Here is a 16,929-nt window from a genome sequence, read left to right on the forward strand (position 1 = left end):
GGATGTTCTGTTAGAAAGAGCGATGACGTCACGGCAGGCTGAAACCCTTTGCACTTTTCACCGCTACACTTTCATCGCTCTTGTGGTTCATGTCAAATGTAATGACGTGCTGCAGTTTGCCATGCCGCAGAGACGCCGTCCACCATAGCAGGCCTTGTCTCACACTGACATCTAGCGGTCGCTTTCCGTTACAGCAGGTGTTGACGGTTGACTTTTTTTTTTTTTTTTGGCTCTCTCTCTTTACATAGACATGGCTTCCAATTAATTGTTTAATTAACTGGAAAGAGCGATTACAGACGAAAAGAACACCATACATTACTACTATATTTGATGATTTATTTATTTATCCTACTTTTCTGCAGCTGTTACAACTGTGGAGGTCTGGATCACCATGCCAAGGAGTGCAACCTGCCCCCACAGCCAAAGAAATGCCACTACTGCCAGAGCATCACGCACATGGTGGCTCAGTGTCCACATAAGGCGCTGGCGCCCCCTACAGGCTCTCAGGAACAACAAGCGTCTACCTCGGCGCTCAGCCCAGGGACAGGGCCCCACCATTTGGAGGAGGAAGAGCGCTCCGGCTCGCCTCCTATCGAGGGCGCCTCCTCCTCCCCCGAGGAGCCGCACACACACCGTGGCCCCCGGACCCAGAGGAGGAGGAAATCCTGAAAACAGCCCTTCATCCCAGCGTCTCTCCTCAATCAAGGATATACCTGAAGCCCCCTCCCTCCTTCATCTACCTCGCACCTGTGAAACAAAAATGGAGGTCTTATTTTCTTGACTTTTATTTTATTTTTTTTTTACTCATGTTTTTCTAACCAGCGCAGCTATGGCAACGATCAATGGGGTACGGACATGTGCATGTGACTGACTGACTGACTGACCGACCAACCGACTGACTCACTGACCAACCGACTGACTGACTGACTGACAGCTGAAGACAACCACCACTGGACTGGTGACTGCAGGGAATGACTGTGACTTGTTTCTCGTAAAGATTCATTTAATTACACACACGCACACACACACACACCTCTGTCTTGAGGTAAACCTGGGTCTCTCTTGGCTCGTCCTCGTATCATTTGGTCACCGGTGGACATTTGTCTGGTTTACACAGTGTGTTTGATTCCTGGTGTAATCATCTTCACAGCTGCTCCACTCCAATACCTCAACATTTTCCTTGTCCTCTCAGAACCGTGGAAGTGCAGGACGGTGTTAATCTCCCGTCTGTGCTTACCTTTGCTACGGAGGCCTGGTGATGCTCTGTAGACTGAGACGGCACCATGGTCACGACTGCTGCTGCCGCCGCTGCTTCAGCCTGACAGAGATATATACTTAGTTAACCAACGGTGTGTTAAAGAGGTGGAGGTAAAGATGGTGTGTGTGCTGCTTTCAGGTCAACTTGAATCCAAGTGTGGCTTTAGTGGCACTTACTTGTGACCTGACAACTCTTCTCTGACCATATTGAATGTGAAAAGAGCGCGATCTGAAGTCGACTCCTCACACGCGTTTACGTCGGGTCGCTTTGTTCTGACAAATCAAAAGATCTTTGAGGGATGATATCAAACGTATGTGTGTGGGGTTTTTTTATGTTTTGTTTTGTTTTTTTCTACAAGAAAAGCTCTACGTAGACAACGAATGTCTTTGGTATAAACAGTATCTAGACCCAGGAGTTTAGCTTCATTTTGAAGGCATTTAATGTTGAGATGTGGTTTCTGTTGTTGATATTTTGCAAATCACATTTCCAGAGGAGTTGGTCCACCGTGTGATACGACATAAAACATGTCATTCTAAGTTAAAATTTAAATCTGAGTATTTCTCACACTTTTATTTTGACAGTTCTTTTTGTGTCTATAATTTTCTTTTTCATATCTGCAGACTGAAGTCTGGCATTATCATCAAGAATCCATTCTTTGACTCCTTTTTTTCCGTAAATTACATACATTACGTACATTATAAAAAACAAAAAACAAAATGAAGTTTTCTGAATTTTCAGTTATCCTACCAGCTCTCCTGGAAATTGGTTTGTAGAATTACAACAACTGAACTGAGTCTTTCTATTATTTTATTGTACAGCAGTCTGAATGTGTCTCTGCGTTCGTGCGTGCGCGACTGAATGACAGAAAAACAAAAAAAGAATGACCAAACCACAGACGAAGCACAGGCCATGCTCCAACCTCAAAGGGGGGAAAAGCAACATCTTTTTTGTATGATGTATTTTTGAAACATTTTTACTCACAATTCCTCTCAGGATGATGCACTGTTCTCAGGGAATTAACCAAAAATATATTACGTTCTTTTGGTAATCATCCACTGACTGATCCAACAACTCTGTTAAACAAGGACAAACAGACAGAAGCAGTTCATTTACTGATGTTAGCAACTACCTCTTGAGTTATAAACATAGTTGTACGTTCCTTTTTTTTCTGTGTTATTTTTGGTTAACAGTAGGTTGATGTTGTACTGAGGTGTTGTGTGAGAAGTTCCCTAGTGTTGCCACAGACTCCCTGGCCTTCCTTCCTTTCCAGATTTGAATAAGTTCCTTTAATTTCTGTTTACTACAAACTGTGTTTTTTTTTTTTTTTTTTGTTTACAGCAAAAAGCCTACCTCATATGCGCTGTTCCTCCACAATCTCCTTACCTCCTTCCAGCCCTCTCTACCTCCTCCATGCAGTTCTTTTTTTTATTTTAATTTTTTTAATTTAAATGTTCCACTCGTCGCACTAGAGTCACAAGGCCTTATTTGACGAATCAGCCTGGAAGTGGCGCATTACTTGTGACTCCAAATATCTTACAATCAAAGTCCTTTTTTTTGAAGGCGTTCCTTTCAGAAGGGGGCGTGTTTGCCTCACACTTCCAGGGTGACGTTATTTCTGCCAGCGTTGTTGTTCACGGTGTAATCTCCTCAAAAAGCTGCAGACAGCCAGTGATTTTACCTCAGCTTTGTTAATGCTCAATATAGAGACGTGTAAGAGAAGAAATATTGTGCATTTCCGTGTGAACGCTTTTTGTTATACGAGAGAAACATTGACTGTTGTTTCAAGTTTGTAATTTTTTTTTTTATCATAACCGTTTTAATCAGTCTGAAGAAAAAGGCTTGTACTTCACACAGGGAGTGCCTATCTTTGTTTTATTTGTTACCAAATATTACCAAATATATATTTCATTATATCCAGCCCAGTGGTATTGATTTCTGAAAGTGTTTATCTTTTGTTTTCTATTACAGGCCTGTGGTTTCCATGACACATTTTAAGCTGAGATTTTTCAACTCATAATACTGCAGGTCATGGTCACGTACTATTATTGGAGTACTACATAGAAAAATACATTTGAAAATAGACCCTACTGTATTTAGAATGTAAAAAAAAATTTTAATTTCCTCATCATACTCAGAATACTGTTACATATACTTTGCATCATGGACACAATTGTCCAATCAAGTGGTGTTCATACACCAGTGACCATATCAGACACCACTCAGTGTGTAAATCAGTAACTGTGGAGAAGAAAATGAATGTTTGCACAGCTGCTGGTTCATTAGTACGAAGTGATATTTTGAGCAAAAAAAAACAAACAAACTATAGTCTGAAGATGGGATATTTTGAGCAAAACAAACAAACTATAGTCTGAAGATGGGCTCAGAAACAAACCCAAAACCTTTCATTAAACCATTCTACTCAGAATCCAGGTCGACAGCAGGTTGTAAGTTCTCATCTCATGTGTGAAGAACTTGGACACGTTCATACAAATCGTAGTCCTCGTTCAGTTTTTTCCCCTCCAACAGCTCTAAGGGACGTTGAACCGAGCTGTTGGTTGAAGAGTTCTCCTTTAGAACAGGCTTCGTGAATGTGTAGATTTTTGTACTAATGGAGACGTTGCTTAGGCCTTAAGATTGTAGAGTATAAGAGGAATGTACCTGGTCTTCAGTGACGGCCCCAAGTGTCTGAACAGTCCCTTCAAAAGTCAGTCCAGGTAAGATAGACGCTCCGTCTAACATGTCCTTGATAATTAGTTGGTTAGACTAATCAGTGGAGTATAAGGAATGTTATGTCTGTATTAACAGAAGACTAAATTGACTCCACATTCTATTGCAATTAACCTGGAAACTCACTACAAAAATATCCTGAGGTTTTTTTTTTTTTTTACCAAGCTAAGATTAGTTTTAATTTCCCCAAAAACTCAACCTTTTACATTGAATCCCTTCCAAAGTCACTTTTCCATAAATAATCTTAACATTGACATCGACCTAAAAAAGATCGTAAGAATTAACATTATTAAACCTAACAAACTAACTCCTGAGACAATTGGTTGATTTCCACAGAGTCACAACTGAGGGAATACGTGACGTTTAAATATGGACCTTTATTGAAATATTTCAGTTATGAACAAATAACAATAAACATCGAAACATAGTAACATTATTGTTTTAGTAACTTTATATTTTATTCCACATAATATATATACACACACAACGACCACCTCCAACATTGTCTGTACATTGCTACTTTGTACAACATTGCTAGTAATCTGTAGGTCTTTTATAATATCTGGAAATGACCGGCGAAGCTTCCCAGTCATGTGTTTTTCGCAAAAGTATTTTTCTGAACTTGGGTGACAAACTTGTTGTGTTTTTTTGTGAGGGAAAATGAAAAGCAACAGAATATATACACTCATATATCACTCAAAAAAAAAAAAGTAAAATCCATGTATATGAGCAATATACAGAAACCCCAAAAACCCTTACTTGCTTATGAAGGTCTTTGGAGAAAGGATGTATTATTCCACCAGTTCACTGCTCACCCTAGTGGTTTATTTTTATTTAGCAGATGAACTGAAATTCACTTACCTCAACTATGCTGCCTCTGTCAGCTGCTCTGGGCTTTGCCCTGACTGGATCAAAGTTTCTGATGATTGTGTTTGTTTGTTTGTTTGTTTGTTTTTTAAACTGAATTGTATTATTGTGCTGATGTACAATATGTTATACTGATCTTTGGACCTCCATATGGCCATTCAATCCAAGCAGGGCATGTGAAAGTGCAGAAATATTACCTCTTTATGCTCTTTATGGAGTTTTTGTGTGTCTTTTGCTTTCTGTACTATGGTCAGAGGAAGTCAGTGTTCTTTTCTGAGCTCCTTTTTTTTCTGAAGTACATCTAGAGCTAAGCACTGATTGCTCTTGGATGGGGAATATATTGTCACATGTGCATATAAGTCATTATTTTAGGCACCTCCATAAGTGTACTGCCTTTCTAAATCTCTGTGAATCTTGGATTGGATTTCAAAAATATGTCTTAAATGTTTTACTTGATTGAAAAAAAATTGAGCATATTTTATTGGCATTAAAGTATGTATTTCTTACTAGACATGTGTGGAAGTTATTATTTTTACTGTAATGAGAATTAATTGCAAACAGTTGAGCTTAAAAGATAGGCCCATGAATTTTACTTTGTCAAAAGAGGTCAATTATGAATACAATTATGACACAAAAAGTAAATGATACTATGGGGTCCTAAGAAAAAGAAAAACTCTAATGAGGGATTTGGTTTTTCTAAATATGAAATATTTTCTAAATAGGAAATATATATTTGTATATTGGGTTGTCAAACATTGGAAAACAATATGTCTAACTATACTATAATATGACAAAATGCAAAATGCAAAAAAATAAAAAACTCAAAAGGAGGAAAAAGGAGTAAATTGCATGAAAATTAAAAATCTCTACACAGTGGATGGATGTGATTGAAGATCTAAAATGTTATTTAAAAACATATCAAATGTTTTCTATTTATTTCTGTTTTTTATTTATTTGTGCACTCAGATCTACAAATTCCTTCACATTAATAAAATGTACGTAATTTTTATTTCTCCCTGGTTTGCGCATGCCTAGCAAGAGCTTTTAAATTATACCGGAAAGGCCCGCTCTTGTTTTTCAAACAAACATTTGGTCGTCGTCGAGTGTGTGTGAATGTTACGAGGGTAAAGATAACCTCACACAAACAAACGTTGTACGGTTATTTCTCTCTTCTTGCTCTTAATTTCATTTGTTCAAATGTACTTTTCGTTCGGCTTAAATGTCATTTCTTCTGAGTTGACTGTTCTGATAGCACAACATCATTGTCTATTTTATTTCTTTTCGCACACATCTACAAGTTCTTTCTGCATTAATGGTAAAATCTATACTACGGGACCTTTAAATTGACGTCATTTCCTCTCAGTAGTTTGCCCATGCGTAACAAGAGACGACATTTAAATTAAACCGGAAATATTGCTCTCGTTTATCAAGACAAGCTTAAAGCTCAACGTTCTCCATGGCATATGGATAGAATTGAGGAATATTGCAGCACGCGACTGCCATCTTCTGGACGTATTGTGGAATTACACACGGGGTTACCCCAAAGACCTTCAATTATTTCCAATGATTGGCAACTGAATTTTTAAAAAGGTGTGTTTACACATAAAAAAATACTTTAGTTTACTGTAGTGTCTTCCCATTTTTCCAGTGACTGAAAATGACGTTTTAGACTGTAATGACGCCACCGTCAGTCAGGCTGAGTTCTGCTGATCATCAACTTTCAGCAGTAGAGACAAAAATAGCAACACATCACGAAGTTTCGTGTCTACGTCACAGCGGGTGAACGTCTTTGCTGTGAAATGGGCAGAACCGTGAAGTCTGGACAGAAAACGTACGTCACACACACCCACACACACACACTTCAGTCTGCATGTTGTCACATCCTGGATACCCTAAGAAGAACCAGGTAAGAAGCTATTTGCATATTTATTTAGTGTGTTATTTTAATTGCATTACCACATTGATATTTAAAATATACATATATATTTTTTTTTTAAATATATATATATATATATATATTATAAATCATTCTGCTTTAAAATTTGATTAATTTGATTAAAGTTTTTTGTTTATTTATGACTTATCACTGACTTTATTTATAATAATGTTAATGCATGATGAATGAATGGAGTACAGCTGTACTGTAAATTGTATTAAAGTCCACAGTCATACTGTCTGCTCCTTTACAACAAACCAGTGAAACAATTTATTTCTATAACATCATTGGTTCCCTGACATCTAACCTGAGATGGAAACTGTTTATCTTTCCCCGGGGTATTAACTCATCAGAGAGGAGAGAGTCCTCCTTCAGTGCTGACCTCCCCAAAGACAAGTTGTGTCCAGCTGATAAGAGACCACTGGTGGAGAGCTCACCATTTCCACTTCTTATCTTTGAAGACATTTAAAGGGTAAGACCACGTGCTGGCTCTTTAACTTCACCCCACAGCATGTGGGATCTGTCCTGGCCTTACTATGACTAAAGACAGTTGTTATGAATTAGTTAATAAATAAATAAAACATATAATATTAGGTCAAACCTTAGACAAAAAAGTTATACCATTAAATATATGATTAACATTTATTAAACACAACAAGATACAAGAATATAATGTAAATGATGATGTTTACACCATTTAGTTTAGTAATTAAAAATAGCCAATAACTAGCAATGACAGAGAAGTTTTAGTGGACAATCTAAAACAAATAATTAAAAATAGCCAATAACTAGCATTGACAGAGAAGTTTTAGTGGACAATCTAAAACTGAGCCAAATAAAGGGTGATATATAGGGTGATATATAAACTATATATCACTGGGGGAAGTCCTTGGTAAAATAGTATGTTTCTTAACTCTATCTTGATGACAAAATATTTTAAATTCACAAAAAAAAATTACGGGCCCACAAAATCTGTGTAGGTGCCACAACTGGCCCCTGAGCCAGACATTGGCTGACCATTATACTATACTTACCATTTGTGTGAGCTAATGGGGTACAATACTATAAAATTAAGAAGAAAGAAATGTAGGAGTGTGTGTGTTTGTGAGTGAGGACCACCCACAGAGAACTATGTGAGGAGCTGTTTGTATCTGTCTGATCACACGGCAGTGACGCTGCAGAACTGAAGGAGTGTATAATCTGATGTACAGCCCGTCAGTCAGCTTGAACTGCAGCACTGCGTCAATCTTTGCTGAAGTCCAGCAGTTATTTTTGTTTTTCTTAAAAGGTGAAAACTGACTCAAATATCTGGAGGCCGGATGATGGAGAAAGACAAAGAGTCAGACACGGAGTCTGACCTCCAACTCCCAGACAACTCCAAAAAGGTCACCCTGGACACCTCTGGCATCGAGGAGACCAGCGACCGTCTGGAGCAGCTGATGAAGAGCATGGAGTTGCTGCTGTCCGACGTGGAGGAGCTGAGGAGCAACTGCAGCCAGCAGACCTCCGATCTGCTGCAGGCGGCCGTGGAGCTGAGGCAGCAGCAGGACGAGCTGAAGGACGGCTACCTGGAGCTGTCCAGAGAAATCCAGGAAATGGTGGACACGGTGGACAACCTGCTGGGCACCAAGAGTGCCTTTGAAGACATGGAGAAGCAAACGGAGAAACTGGACCAGCAGCTGTGAAGGCCGCGAGAGTGACTGATGAACTTTTGTCTTGTTTTTCATTGTGGAGAGAGAGAGGAGTGTGGGGGCGGTTTTGGACTGGAGTGTGAGCTGGGAACGTTTGGAAGTGATGGAGTCACAGAGCAGTGTGTTATTCCAAGGTTTTTTTTTAAGTCAAGGTCTTGAATGGATAAATATATACTAGTGTGCATAATTTTATTTAAATTTATATCTAACGCTGAGGGACCATGTGTCGTTTAAAAATCCAGTCTTCAGGAAGAGTTCTGCAGTCTTTGAGAAGGAGAAGAAAAACTAACATCTATTCCTTTTATTTTTTCTTTTCTTTCTTTCTTTTCTTTTCTTTTCTTTTTTTTTCTTTACTTTTCTTTTTGTAATTATTGAACACATTTTCATGACTTTATGATAGTATTCATTGCTTTAATTATCACTTTAAGTTGTAATTCCATAGAGCCCCATAATGCCCCAGGGTAAAAAAGTAGAACACAGTTTTCCAAACCCTCTTAGCCAAGAAAGGTCACTAATAATTAAACATTATCAATTAGTTAAATTAAAAAGTGCAAATGTACAAGAGACAAGAGAGCGAAAACACAGCAGAAAACCAAAAAAAATCAGCAAAAATATCCGACGAACAGAGAGAAAGGACAAAATTATTCAAACAGGCAAATTTCTTAATGATTTGGAGAGAAGAAAATACAATACTGTTATTAATAAAACGTCTTAGTATGTTTCACTCAAATAATTCCCTTTCTGTGTAAAAAGTAAAACCGACGCACGCCAGTTTTATGAACCTGTGGAAGTTGTAATTTTACGGACAGCACTTGACAACTTCATTCCATGCCAATGTCTGAGTTTTCATTTTAAAGCCCCTAATTAAGACACAATAATAAAAGTTCAGCGTAATCACTTTAGCTGAAGGTGTAATTTGTTTTAGGGCTTCCACACTGGATTATCACTGGCTGCGGCGTCTTTTTGTGCAGCTGATGACAGAGTTTGTACCTGTGTCAAGCAATAATTATATCAATCATGTCATCAAAATTTCCTGCACACACATTTTCTTATATCTGTACTCACGAAACGTAAAAAAAAAAAACGAAAAGTATGAATGTAGTTTAATTGCCCTGCAGGCCTCCACAGCCTGAGATTCTGGCAGAGGAACGCCCCGCTCTTCTGATTCCTGGTGGTACATCTTCCCTTCTTATTCCCTTTCCATGTGGTTTCTTACTAAAATAAATCTAAATACAGCCTTAGTCGATGTTTACCCTGCAGCGGCACCTCGCTTTGACCGGCCGCTCGGTACTTAGTGGTTGTGAGATGTGCAAAAGAGACAATTTATGGTCAGCGATGGGAATCTTTTATCTACGTCCCTGAAGTCTTTTGAAAATCTTTGGGATCATTAAAACAAACAAAATCGATCATCAATCACGTGTCTAATCCTGCCTTCATTGCTTTAAACTTCAGTGCCCTGTGCATTGATTAATATTTTTTTTCAAGTTCAACAGGCACAGAATTAATGACAGATACTTCTAAAATGGTCTGGAAAAACTTCAAAAAGTCCAAAATACTCGCGGCCTAAATGAGAGTCTTGGGATGTAGATGAGAAAAAAAGGTGTTCCTCTTGGAGCTTCGGTTGAAACCTGACACTTGATGGGACGCAGTGCTTTTGAGCAGATAAAATGCTGGGTGTCTTTGCCAACCTTCGCTACTAAGGTGCAGGTCCCTCTGGAGTGTTGGCCGAGCAGCCGAGGCTTCACTTCAAGGAGGTAAGTTTTGATGAGATTCTTTAAGAAGAGTTATTTTCTTGAATCATGATATTTTTTATTTTTTTTATTTTGAATTTCTTAGACAATATCAGAGTGAGTCGATATCTGGCCAAATTCATCGAGCTACATGAAGGGTCAAAAATAATTTTTAGCCTTGTAGATCAATTTAAAAATCCCCAAGTTAATCAAGAGTTAATCAAGACTTTATGATTATTTGTGATTAATCAGTAGATGTCTGTATTTCACACCTGTTTTATTTGTGACTCCAAATGATTGAATTAATAATGTGGAAAAATGTAAAAAAGAATGTAAACATTTATGTCAAGATTTTGCTCAGGAAAAGTTGGGTGTTAATCTGATCTGATTGTTTTATCAAATAAAAAATAAATCAACACCACTGATGCATTCTTCTTAACGGCCAAATTAATTTGCAAACTAAATAAAATCACTGTTTTTATTAATATTGTTCATATGTTTATATGTGCAGTGTCAACATGAACAACCTGCTACTCCTGGGTCTCCTACAGCTGCTGGCTGTACCTGCCCTCTCTGTGAGTCTTCACTTTGATTCTGTGTGCCAATTTATAAATCAGTATCTCTCTATGCATACGTGCGTCCTATGTACACTTTGCTCTGGGTAAAAATAGCTGCAGATTCACACAGTCGTGCAACGTGTGAAGGGTTGGTTTGTGGCTTAAAGGTCTCGGCTTCTATTTTTGTGTCTCTCGTAATGTCTGTAATTGGTCCCCGGGCTGTGATGTGATGTTTCAGAGTGCAGTGTATGTCTGCTTACTTTTTTGTTTTGTTTGGTTGTAGCTGACTCTGCCGACCCAGGACTACTGGGGACCGTTTGGAGCCTATGGGCCCTGCAGTCGAACCTGTGGCACAGGTGTGGCCATGAGGACCAGGCAGTGCATCACTGCGAGGTAGAGGACCGGGGTTTAGTTTTCATGGGATTAAGTCTAGAAAAAAAAGAACTCCATTTATTTTTAGTCTTATTAGTAAATTATATATATATATGTGTGTGTGTCCAATGGAAGTCAATAAGGAAAATGTAGTTTTGGCCTAAAAACAAACAGCGCTCTTTTTCTCTTCTGCAGAACCGACGGTGGACATAACTGTGAAGGATCTTCCACAGCTTTCCGAATCTGTAACACACAGGTATTTAGTCTTTTAGAATGAATGTTTGTATCATGCGTATTTAATATAACTGTACAATTAATACGGTTGCTGATAAAGATGTTCCCTGTCAGGACTGTCCATATGGATCCAGGGACTTCAGGGAGGAGCAGTGTTCCCAGTTTGACAGATCAGACTTTCAGGGGAAACGTTACACATGGGTCCCTTACTATGGAGGTGATTGGACAATAACATCATCTCTATTTCCTACTTTTATCTTTTTTTTTAATTAGCTCAACTTAGTTTCAATTCTCACCATCAAGTTTAAATATTGGATATTAATATTACATATAATTTAGCATCCAATCCATGTGAGCTGAACTGCGTCCCAAGAGGAGAGAACTTCTACTATCGACACAACTCTGCAGTGGTGGATGGGACGCCGTGCTACGTTGGACGCACTGACGTCTGCGTGGAGGGCAAATGCAGGGTGAGAAGAAAGGAGTTTGTTTTCATTTCCATCTTTATCTTTGAGATGGTTACTGTAGGTATATTCAACCAGCAGAATAAAACCCACCTGTTTGTGTCCAGAACCTGAGCCATGACGAGTTCCTGGGCCTGGATGAAGACGTGAACTCTGTGCACTCCTCTGTGCCTGTGGCCCCTCACCCCAGTGAGACCAACTCGTACGTCTACAGGACCGGTGTCTTTGGTGAATGCTCAGCCAACTGCAGTGGTGGTATGCAGTACCGCAGCGTGGAGTGCGTGCTCCAGGATCCAGTCAACCCCCGTGTGGTGGAAGAGTCTTACTGCATCGCCCAACGCCTGCAGAGGCCTCAGAGTCAGCAGACCTGCAACATGCATCACTGTACAGCTGAGTACAGTGTCTCCAGCTACAGCGTGGTTAGTACCAGAGTGCAGAAAAAAATAAATGTCATGTTTTCACCTCGTTTTCTCAAGTTATTGACAGAATCTTCACTTTACATATAAGCTGTTTGTTGCATTATATTTCTGAGCTTCTCATTTTACTTCCTAAATAAATTTAGAATTTGAAATGAATTTATGTTAGAGAGGTAAACATGTCTGTTTTTGGTTAGTTTTAATGCTGATATTTAATACACTTGTATAGCTATGACACATCATGTTTTGACTAACTAACTAACTGACCACAACTACTAACTCCTAACCTTTTCTACCTGACTGTGGCCAGTGCTCCGTCACCTGTGGTGAAGGTGAGCAGACCAGGGATGTGATCTGTGTAGGTCCAGGAGGAGAACATCTGGATGACCAGGCCTGCAGCGAACTAGTCCGACCTCCTGCTGTCCGCTCATGTCGCAGACCTGCCTGTCAGTTACACATCACCTGGCATGTGACTGACTATGGATTAGTGAGTGAGAAAAAAAAAGCCTTTTACTTGTTTTTTTTTTATGTGTCTAACTCTCTGCCCTTGTATCTTCAGTGCAGTGAAAGCTGTGGTGGTGGAGTGAGGGAGAGGATGGTGGTCTGCTTTGATTTGGATTACAACACCTATCCTGAGGATCACTGTGGACTGGAGAGCAAACCCGCTGCTATGGAGGCATGCAACTACCAGCCATGTCCAGAAGAACAGAGTGAGAAGATCAAAACATTCATGATTCCAGTACTATTTACTGGAGTTTGGGTGAGGGAGTAACAAATGCGATTTGTCTCCAGTGGTCCCAAGTGTACAGGATCCAGGGTATCACGGAAGCACCATCAGAGGGTATGTGCCCCACGTTCCAGAAGTTCCTTCAGGTATGTAGACCACAAAGACAGTAGAGTGTCAAGTCATTGATCTTTGGTTGTATTTAAAGATTTAGCATAAGCATTGATTGGCATTGTGTCCAAATCTTATGAATGTGCAGTAAGTAAGTTAATATCTCCTTATATGGTTTGGTCATGTAGCCATTATTACACCCCCCTTATATTAGTATTTATGTAACTGTATCTGTGACTGTGGTTACAGTTTCTGGGCCAGAGACCAGCTCTGCCTATGATCACTACCCTCCTGTGATTGGACCTTATTGTGCCCAATCCTATTATGGCTGCTGTCCTGATGGTCATACCTCTGCAACCGGACACAACAACGAGGGCTGCTCTGAAGATGACTGTGTCCAAACCAGGTACTGCATAAAGGTCCCTGTCAATGTAACCAAACCTTGACTAAATGAATTTGAAGAATTGTTAATCGGATGGTGGCTTAAATAATTATATCTTCTGAAGGTATGGTTGTTGTTTGGATGGTGTGACTCCAGCTCAAGGATTTGTCAGAGCAGGATGCCCTGAGACAGAGACGGCCGTGGTAGGAGCATTTCACTTGTTTTAAATAGAATCATATGAATTAAATAAGGCTAAAACAAAAGCTGGGTTTTATACAGAACAATGTATAATGTATAATAAGAAATACATAAGCACAAAAGGATCATAAATTGAACATGTTTTTTTATTTAAAGAAATTATGAAAATAAACTCTATTACGTTTGGTACAAATGACTAAGAATAAAGACATTTTGTCTTAGAAATGTAGATGTTATATTGTCTATTCCTTTTTCATTTCTCAGGAAGAGCCACAGCCCCCTGCATCACTTGAAATGTAGATCTTATATTGTCTATTCTTTTTTTTATTTCTCAGGAAGAGCCACAGCCCCCTGTCACCTCATCTGATGATGGTGTATGCACCCTGCCACATGATGAGGGGCCCTGTGAGGACTGGACTCTCCGATTCTATTACGACTCGGGAACTAGCAAATGTACTGAGTTCTGGTATGGAAGCTGCTGGGGTAATGCCAATAATTTTGCATCCGTGGCTGCATGTCAGGAAAGGTGTAGCCATTTGGTGAGGGAACAAGCGCCACCAGCACCACCAGCACCACCAGCCCAACCTCTAAGATCATGGCCGAGGAGAGTAGCAGGTGTTCTAAGAACGTAGGCATAACCACCAAGAACACCTCCGAGAACACACGTCTCTTCTCTTTATGATGCCAATAAAACGTTTACATGGTCAGGTTTGTTTAAGTTATATTGATGTCTGAAGTTACAGTTGTCATAGCCCTGGCTCGGGGTCGTCACACAGTGTAATTTCATAAACCAGTGCAGGATTATATTGATGTCTGAAGTTACAGTGTAATTTCATAAACCAGTGCAGGTCATCTGATTGTTATGGAGGAATTCATGCAAAGGCTATGGAGGCTCTGTCCACTTTGTACCTGCCATTAGACAACCCATGACGCTGTATTACAAAGGTTCATCCATCTCAATTAAACATCATAATTAAAAAAAAGGTAGAATCAAGTTCTTACTAATGTAGTATTTTTCTTTTTTTTTAAATAAATTTAGATATACATAAATTTCACCTTTTGTAATTGAAATTTAATTAACCATGTGTATAACTTCATTAGTTGTGGTCTATACTAACATTAATAAACAAAGTTAACAATTCAGCCTCATAAATAAAGTTTTTGACATTTTGTGGCTTTAAAAGAAATATTGTTTATTTGTCTGTTTTTGCACATTTGCAATGTTTGCGTTTATGTTCAGACTCTTATTCTGAAGCCATGCCTTTATTTTGAAGCAACTTCAATCATTTTTAACAGGAAATGGATGTATTTCATTTCCTTTGTGATTTTCGCTTAGCTTGTTCGTGCGGTGAATTGAAGGAAAACAATCAACAGTTTACGTGTTATTTAACTTCACTGCGTATAAAGAGTTAGTCGGTACTGAAATGGTAAGTGTGGTTATTCAAAGTTATGAATGAATGTTAAACAAATATGACATTTTTCTGCATAAACGTGAAATTTCGATAGCTAAGCTTAGGCTAACGCTTTGCTAACACTGTCGTTCGCTTGTCGCAATAGTGAATTTTAATAACAATTAACAGAGTTCTGTCGGTTGCATGGACATAAATGTAGGATGTGGCAGCTTTACAGTAACAGTTAAGTAAGTTTCTCAATATTTATAGTCGAACACTTCATCTTACAGCGTTGTAGTTTGAAGTTTGTTTTATTATGACTTTATTATTTTACTTAAAGAGTCATCTTATTTTTTTACTTTTACAGTCGCACACAATTTTGCTCGTTCAACCCACCAAGAGACCCGAGGGCCGCACGTATGCTGACTATGAGTCAGTGAACGAATGTATGGAAGGTACGTCTGTAGCTTTAATGGTATCTTTAATGATGTCATATACCTTGTGTATTATTAAATTTAGGCGGATAAAGATGAACATTAAAGTAAATACAATTTTCATTTTCTTCATATGGCTCATCAAGTTGGTAAGGATTTGTGGTTTGTTAGTTTTACTCAGGGATATCAGCAGCAGCTAGAAGTCATCATAAACTCCAATACAATAAATGTCTACTACAATTTTAACTCGTATATTTTCTTTAATATTTATCTAATCTTTTCCAGGTGTTTGCAAAATGTATGAAGAACATCTAAAGAGGATGAATCCAAACAGTCCGTCCATCACATACGACATTAGCCAGTTGTTTGACTTCATTGATGACTTGGCTGACCTCAGCTGTCTTGTGTAAGTCTGGTTTTGTTCAGTTAAAATCCTTGCTGCACCGGATGTTGTGTATGGTCTAAAACTATTGTTTTAATTGTGAAACAGGTACAGAGCAGACACTCAGACATACCAACCATACAATAAGGACTGGATCAAAGAGAAGATCTACGTTTTACTGCGACGTCAGGCTCAGCAGGCAGCTAAGTAAAGGGATCAGTGACAGGCTCACCTGGATGGAGGTTACACTGCACTACATTTCCACAGTATCTTGCAGATCTGTGTGTATGGACATTGTGATAAGGGTTGGATTTTCATGTTAAACCATCAGCCGATAATAGATGTTTTTTTTTCTTCAAAAAGTAATGTGAGATATTTTGGTCTTTACATTGGAGAGGAGTGATATATGACCATGTACTGATGTTTGTATATCAAAGGGAATTGGGATGCCAGGGGCTGCAAAAAGAAATGGGAGATCTGATTTTAACAATCAGGTCTTGTAGGGTTGCATAAGAATTTAAGGGAAGGGATTTTACACAAAAAAATACATGAACAAACCACCACATATTATTGAAAAAGAAACATAACAATAAAACCCAATTAAATGAGCAATTGTAAAATATTGCTCATACATTACTTTACAATGAAGACACTTTAAATAATAAAAAAGTAGTTGTGGCATCACCCAAAGCTGGTTGCAAGAATTTAATTTATTGATGGAGCGAGTCCATGGAGTGAAGAGCTCCACATACAGTCCATTTGATAGAGTTGAAGGCTAGTAATGTGCTTTTATTTGTCATATTTGTTCAGGATTTTTTGTTTTGTTTGGCTAGTTACACTGTAACCTACTCTGCTTTCTATAATGCATCAGATTTCATTTTGTATTGTTGTGTGAATGCATACTGTTTGCCACTGATGGTTTTCGTTGTGTATTAGGCATGGTTCCATTTCAAAGTGTCTGGGTCTTTTATAGCACCAGGATCCATTTATTGAAATTAAAGGTTCTTGTTTAAAATTGGTGTCTGTGATTTTTAACTGTACATGGTTTTATTTCA

General features: G+C 38.7%; 3 protein-coding genes and 1 long non-coding RNA gene across 9 annotated transcripts in view; 3 read left to right on the forward strand and 1 right to left on the reverse strand.

The window, feature by feature from the left end:
* lin28b (lin-28 homolog B (C. elegans)) overlaps positions 1-1,941 on the forward strand; it is a 27,208-nt gene extending 25,267 nt beyond the window's left edge. For all 4 annotated transcript variants that reach the window (XM_008313098.3, XM_017033410.2, XM_025056986.1 and 1 more), the window contains one exon: positions 363-1,941. In XM_008313098.3, coding sequence (XP_008311320.1) covers positions 363-669 — 307 coding nt within the window. In that variant the 3' untranslated portion in view covers positions 670-1,941. The remainder of the gene's footprint in view (positions 1-362) is intronic.
* On the reverse strand, positions 795-3,577 carry LOC112487238 (uncharacterized). Its single transcript, XR_003050159.1, has 2 exons — positions 2,240-3,577; positions 795-1,318 (listed from the first exon to the last, which is right to left on the reverse strand). It is a non-coding gene; the product is annotated as an uncharacterized LOC112487238 (long non-coding RNA).
* A 37-nt stretch (positions 3,578-3,614) lies between these two features.
* On the forward strand, positions 3,615-14,811 carry paplnb (papilin b, proteoglycan-like sulfated glycoprotein). Of its 3 annotated transcripts, XR_003050135.1 has the most exons (15): positions 3,615-6,758; positions 7,142-7,260; positions 10,721-10,784; positions 11,050-11,159; positions 11,334-11,394; positions 11,487-11,589; positions 11,712-11,842; positions 11,944-12,255; positions 12,563-12,739; positions 12,812-12,962; positions 13,045-13,125; positions 13,337-13,493; positions 13,594-13,672; positions 14,003-14,385; positions 14,468-14,811. XR_003050135.1 is itself a non-coding variant. In XM_025056943.1 (14 exons), the coding sequence occupies exons 1-14, from the start codon at positions 6,723-6,725 to the stop codon at positions 14,297-14,299; spliced, it is 1,878 nt and encodes a 625-aa protein (XP_024912711.1). In that variant the 5' UTR covers positions 3,615-6,722; the 3' UTR covers positions 14,300-14,462. The 3 variants fall into 3 exon arrangements, 1 of the variants encoding a protein (XP_024912711.1); XM_025056943.1 differs by lacking the exon at positions 14,468-14,811 and having other exon boundaries at positions 14,003-14,462; XR_003050136.1 differs by lacking the exons at positions 3,615-6,758; positions 7,142-7,260 and adding an exon at positions 10,037-10,233.
* Positions 14,812-14,944: 133 nt separating this feature from the next.
* Positions 14,945-16,889, forward strand: erh (ERH mRNA splicing and mitosis factor). The gene is made up of 4 exons (XM_008313101.3): positions 14,945-15,094; positions 15,426-15,513; positions 15,778-15,898; positions 15,983-16,889. The coding sequence occupies exons 1-4, from the start codon at positions 15,092-15,094 to the stop codon at positions 16,083-16,085; spliced, it is 315 nt and encodes a 104-aa protein (XP_008311323.1). The 5' UTR covers positions 14,945-15,091; the 3' UTR covers positions 16,086-16,889.
* Positions 16,890-16,929: the final 40 nt, after the last annotated feature.

This window comes from Cynoglossus semilaevis, chromosome 7, assembly GCF_000523025.1.
Source record: "Cynoglossus semilaevis isolate Cse_v1.0 chromosome 7, Cse_v1.0, whole genome shotgun sequence".
In the NCBI taxonomy this organism is placed as follows: Eukaryota; Metazoa; Chordata; class Actinopteri; order Pleuronectiformes; family Cynoglossidae; genus Cynoglossus; species Cynoglossus semilaevis.

Excerpts from the sequence above, each read along its gene's own strand:
- erh (XM_008313101.3), top strand. Across the intron at positions 15,514-15,777 it reads AGTGAACGAATGTATGGAAG|GTGTTTGCAAAATGTATGAA; the intron begins GTACGTCTGTAG and ends AATCTTTTCCAG. Across the intron at positions 15,899-15,982 it reads GCTGACCTCAGCTGTCTTGT|GTACAGAGCAGACACTCAGA; the intron begins GTAAGTCTGGTT and ends ATTGTGAAACAG.
- paplnb (XM_025056943.1), top strand. The coding sequence starts at position 6,723 with ATGTTGTCACATCCTGGATACCCTAAGAAGAACCAG. Across the intron at positions 10,785-11,049 it reads TGGCTGTACCTGCCCTCTCT|CTGACTCTGCCGACCCAGGA; the intron begins GTGAGTCTTCAC and ends GTTTGGTTGTAG. Across the intron at positions 12,256-12,562 it reads GTGTCTCCAGCTACAGCGTG|TGCTCCGTCACCTGTGGTGA; the intron begins GTTAGTACCAGA and ends GACTGTGGCCAG.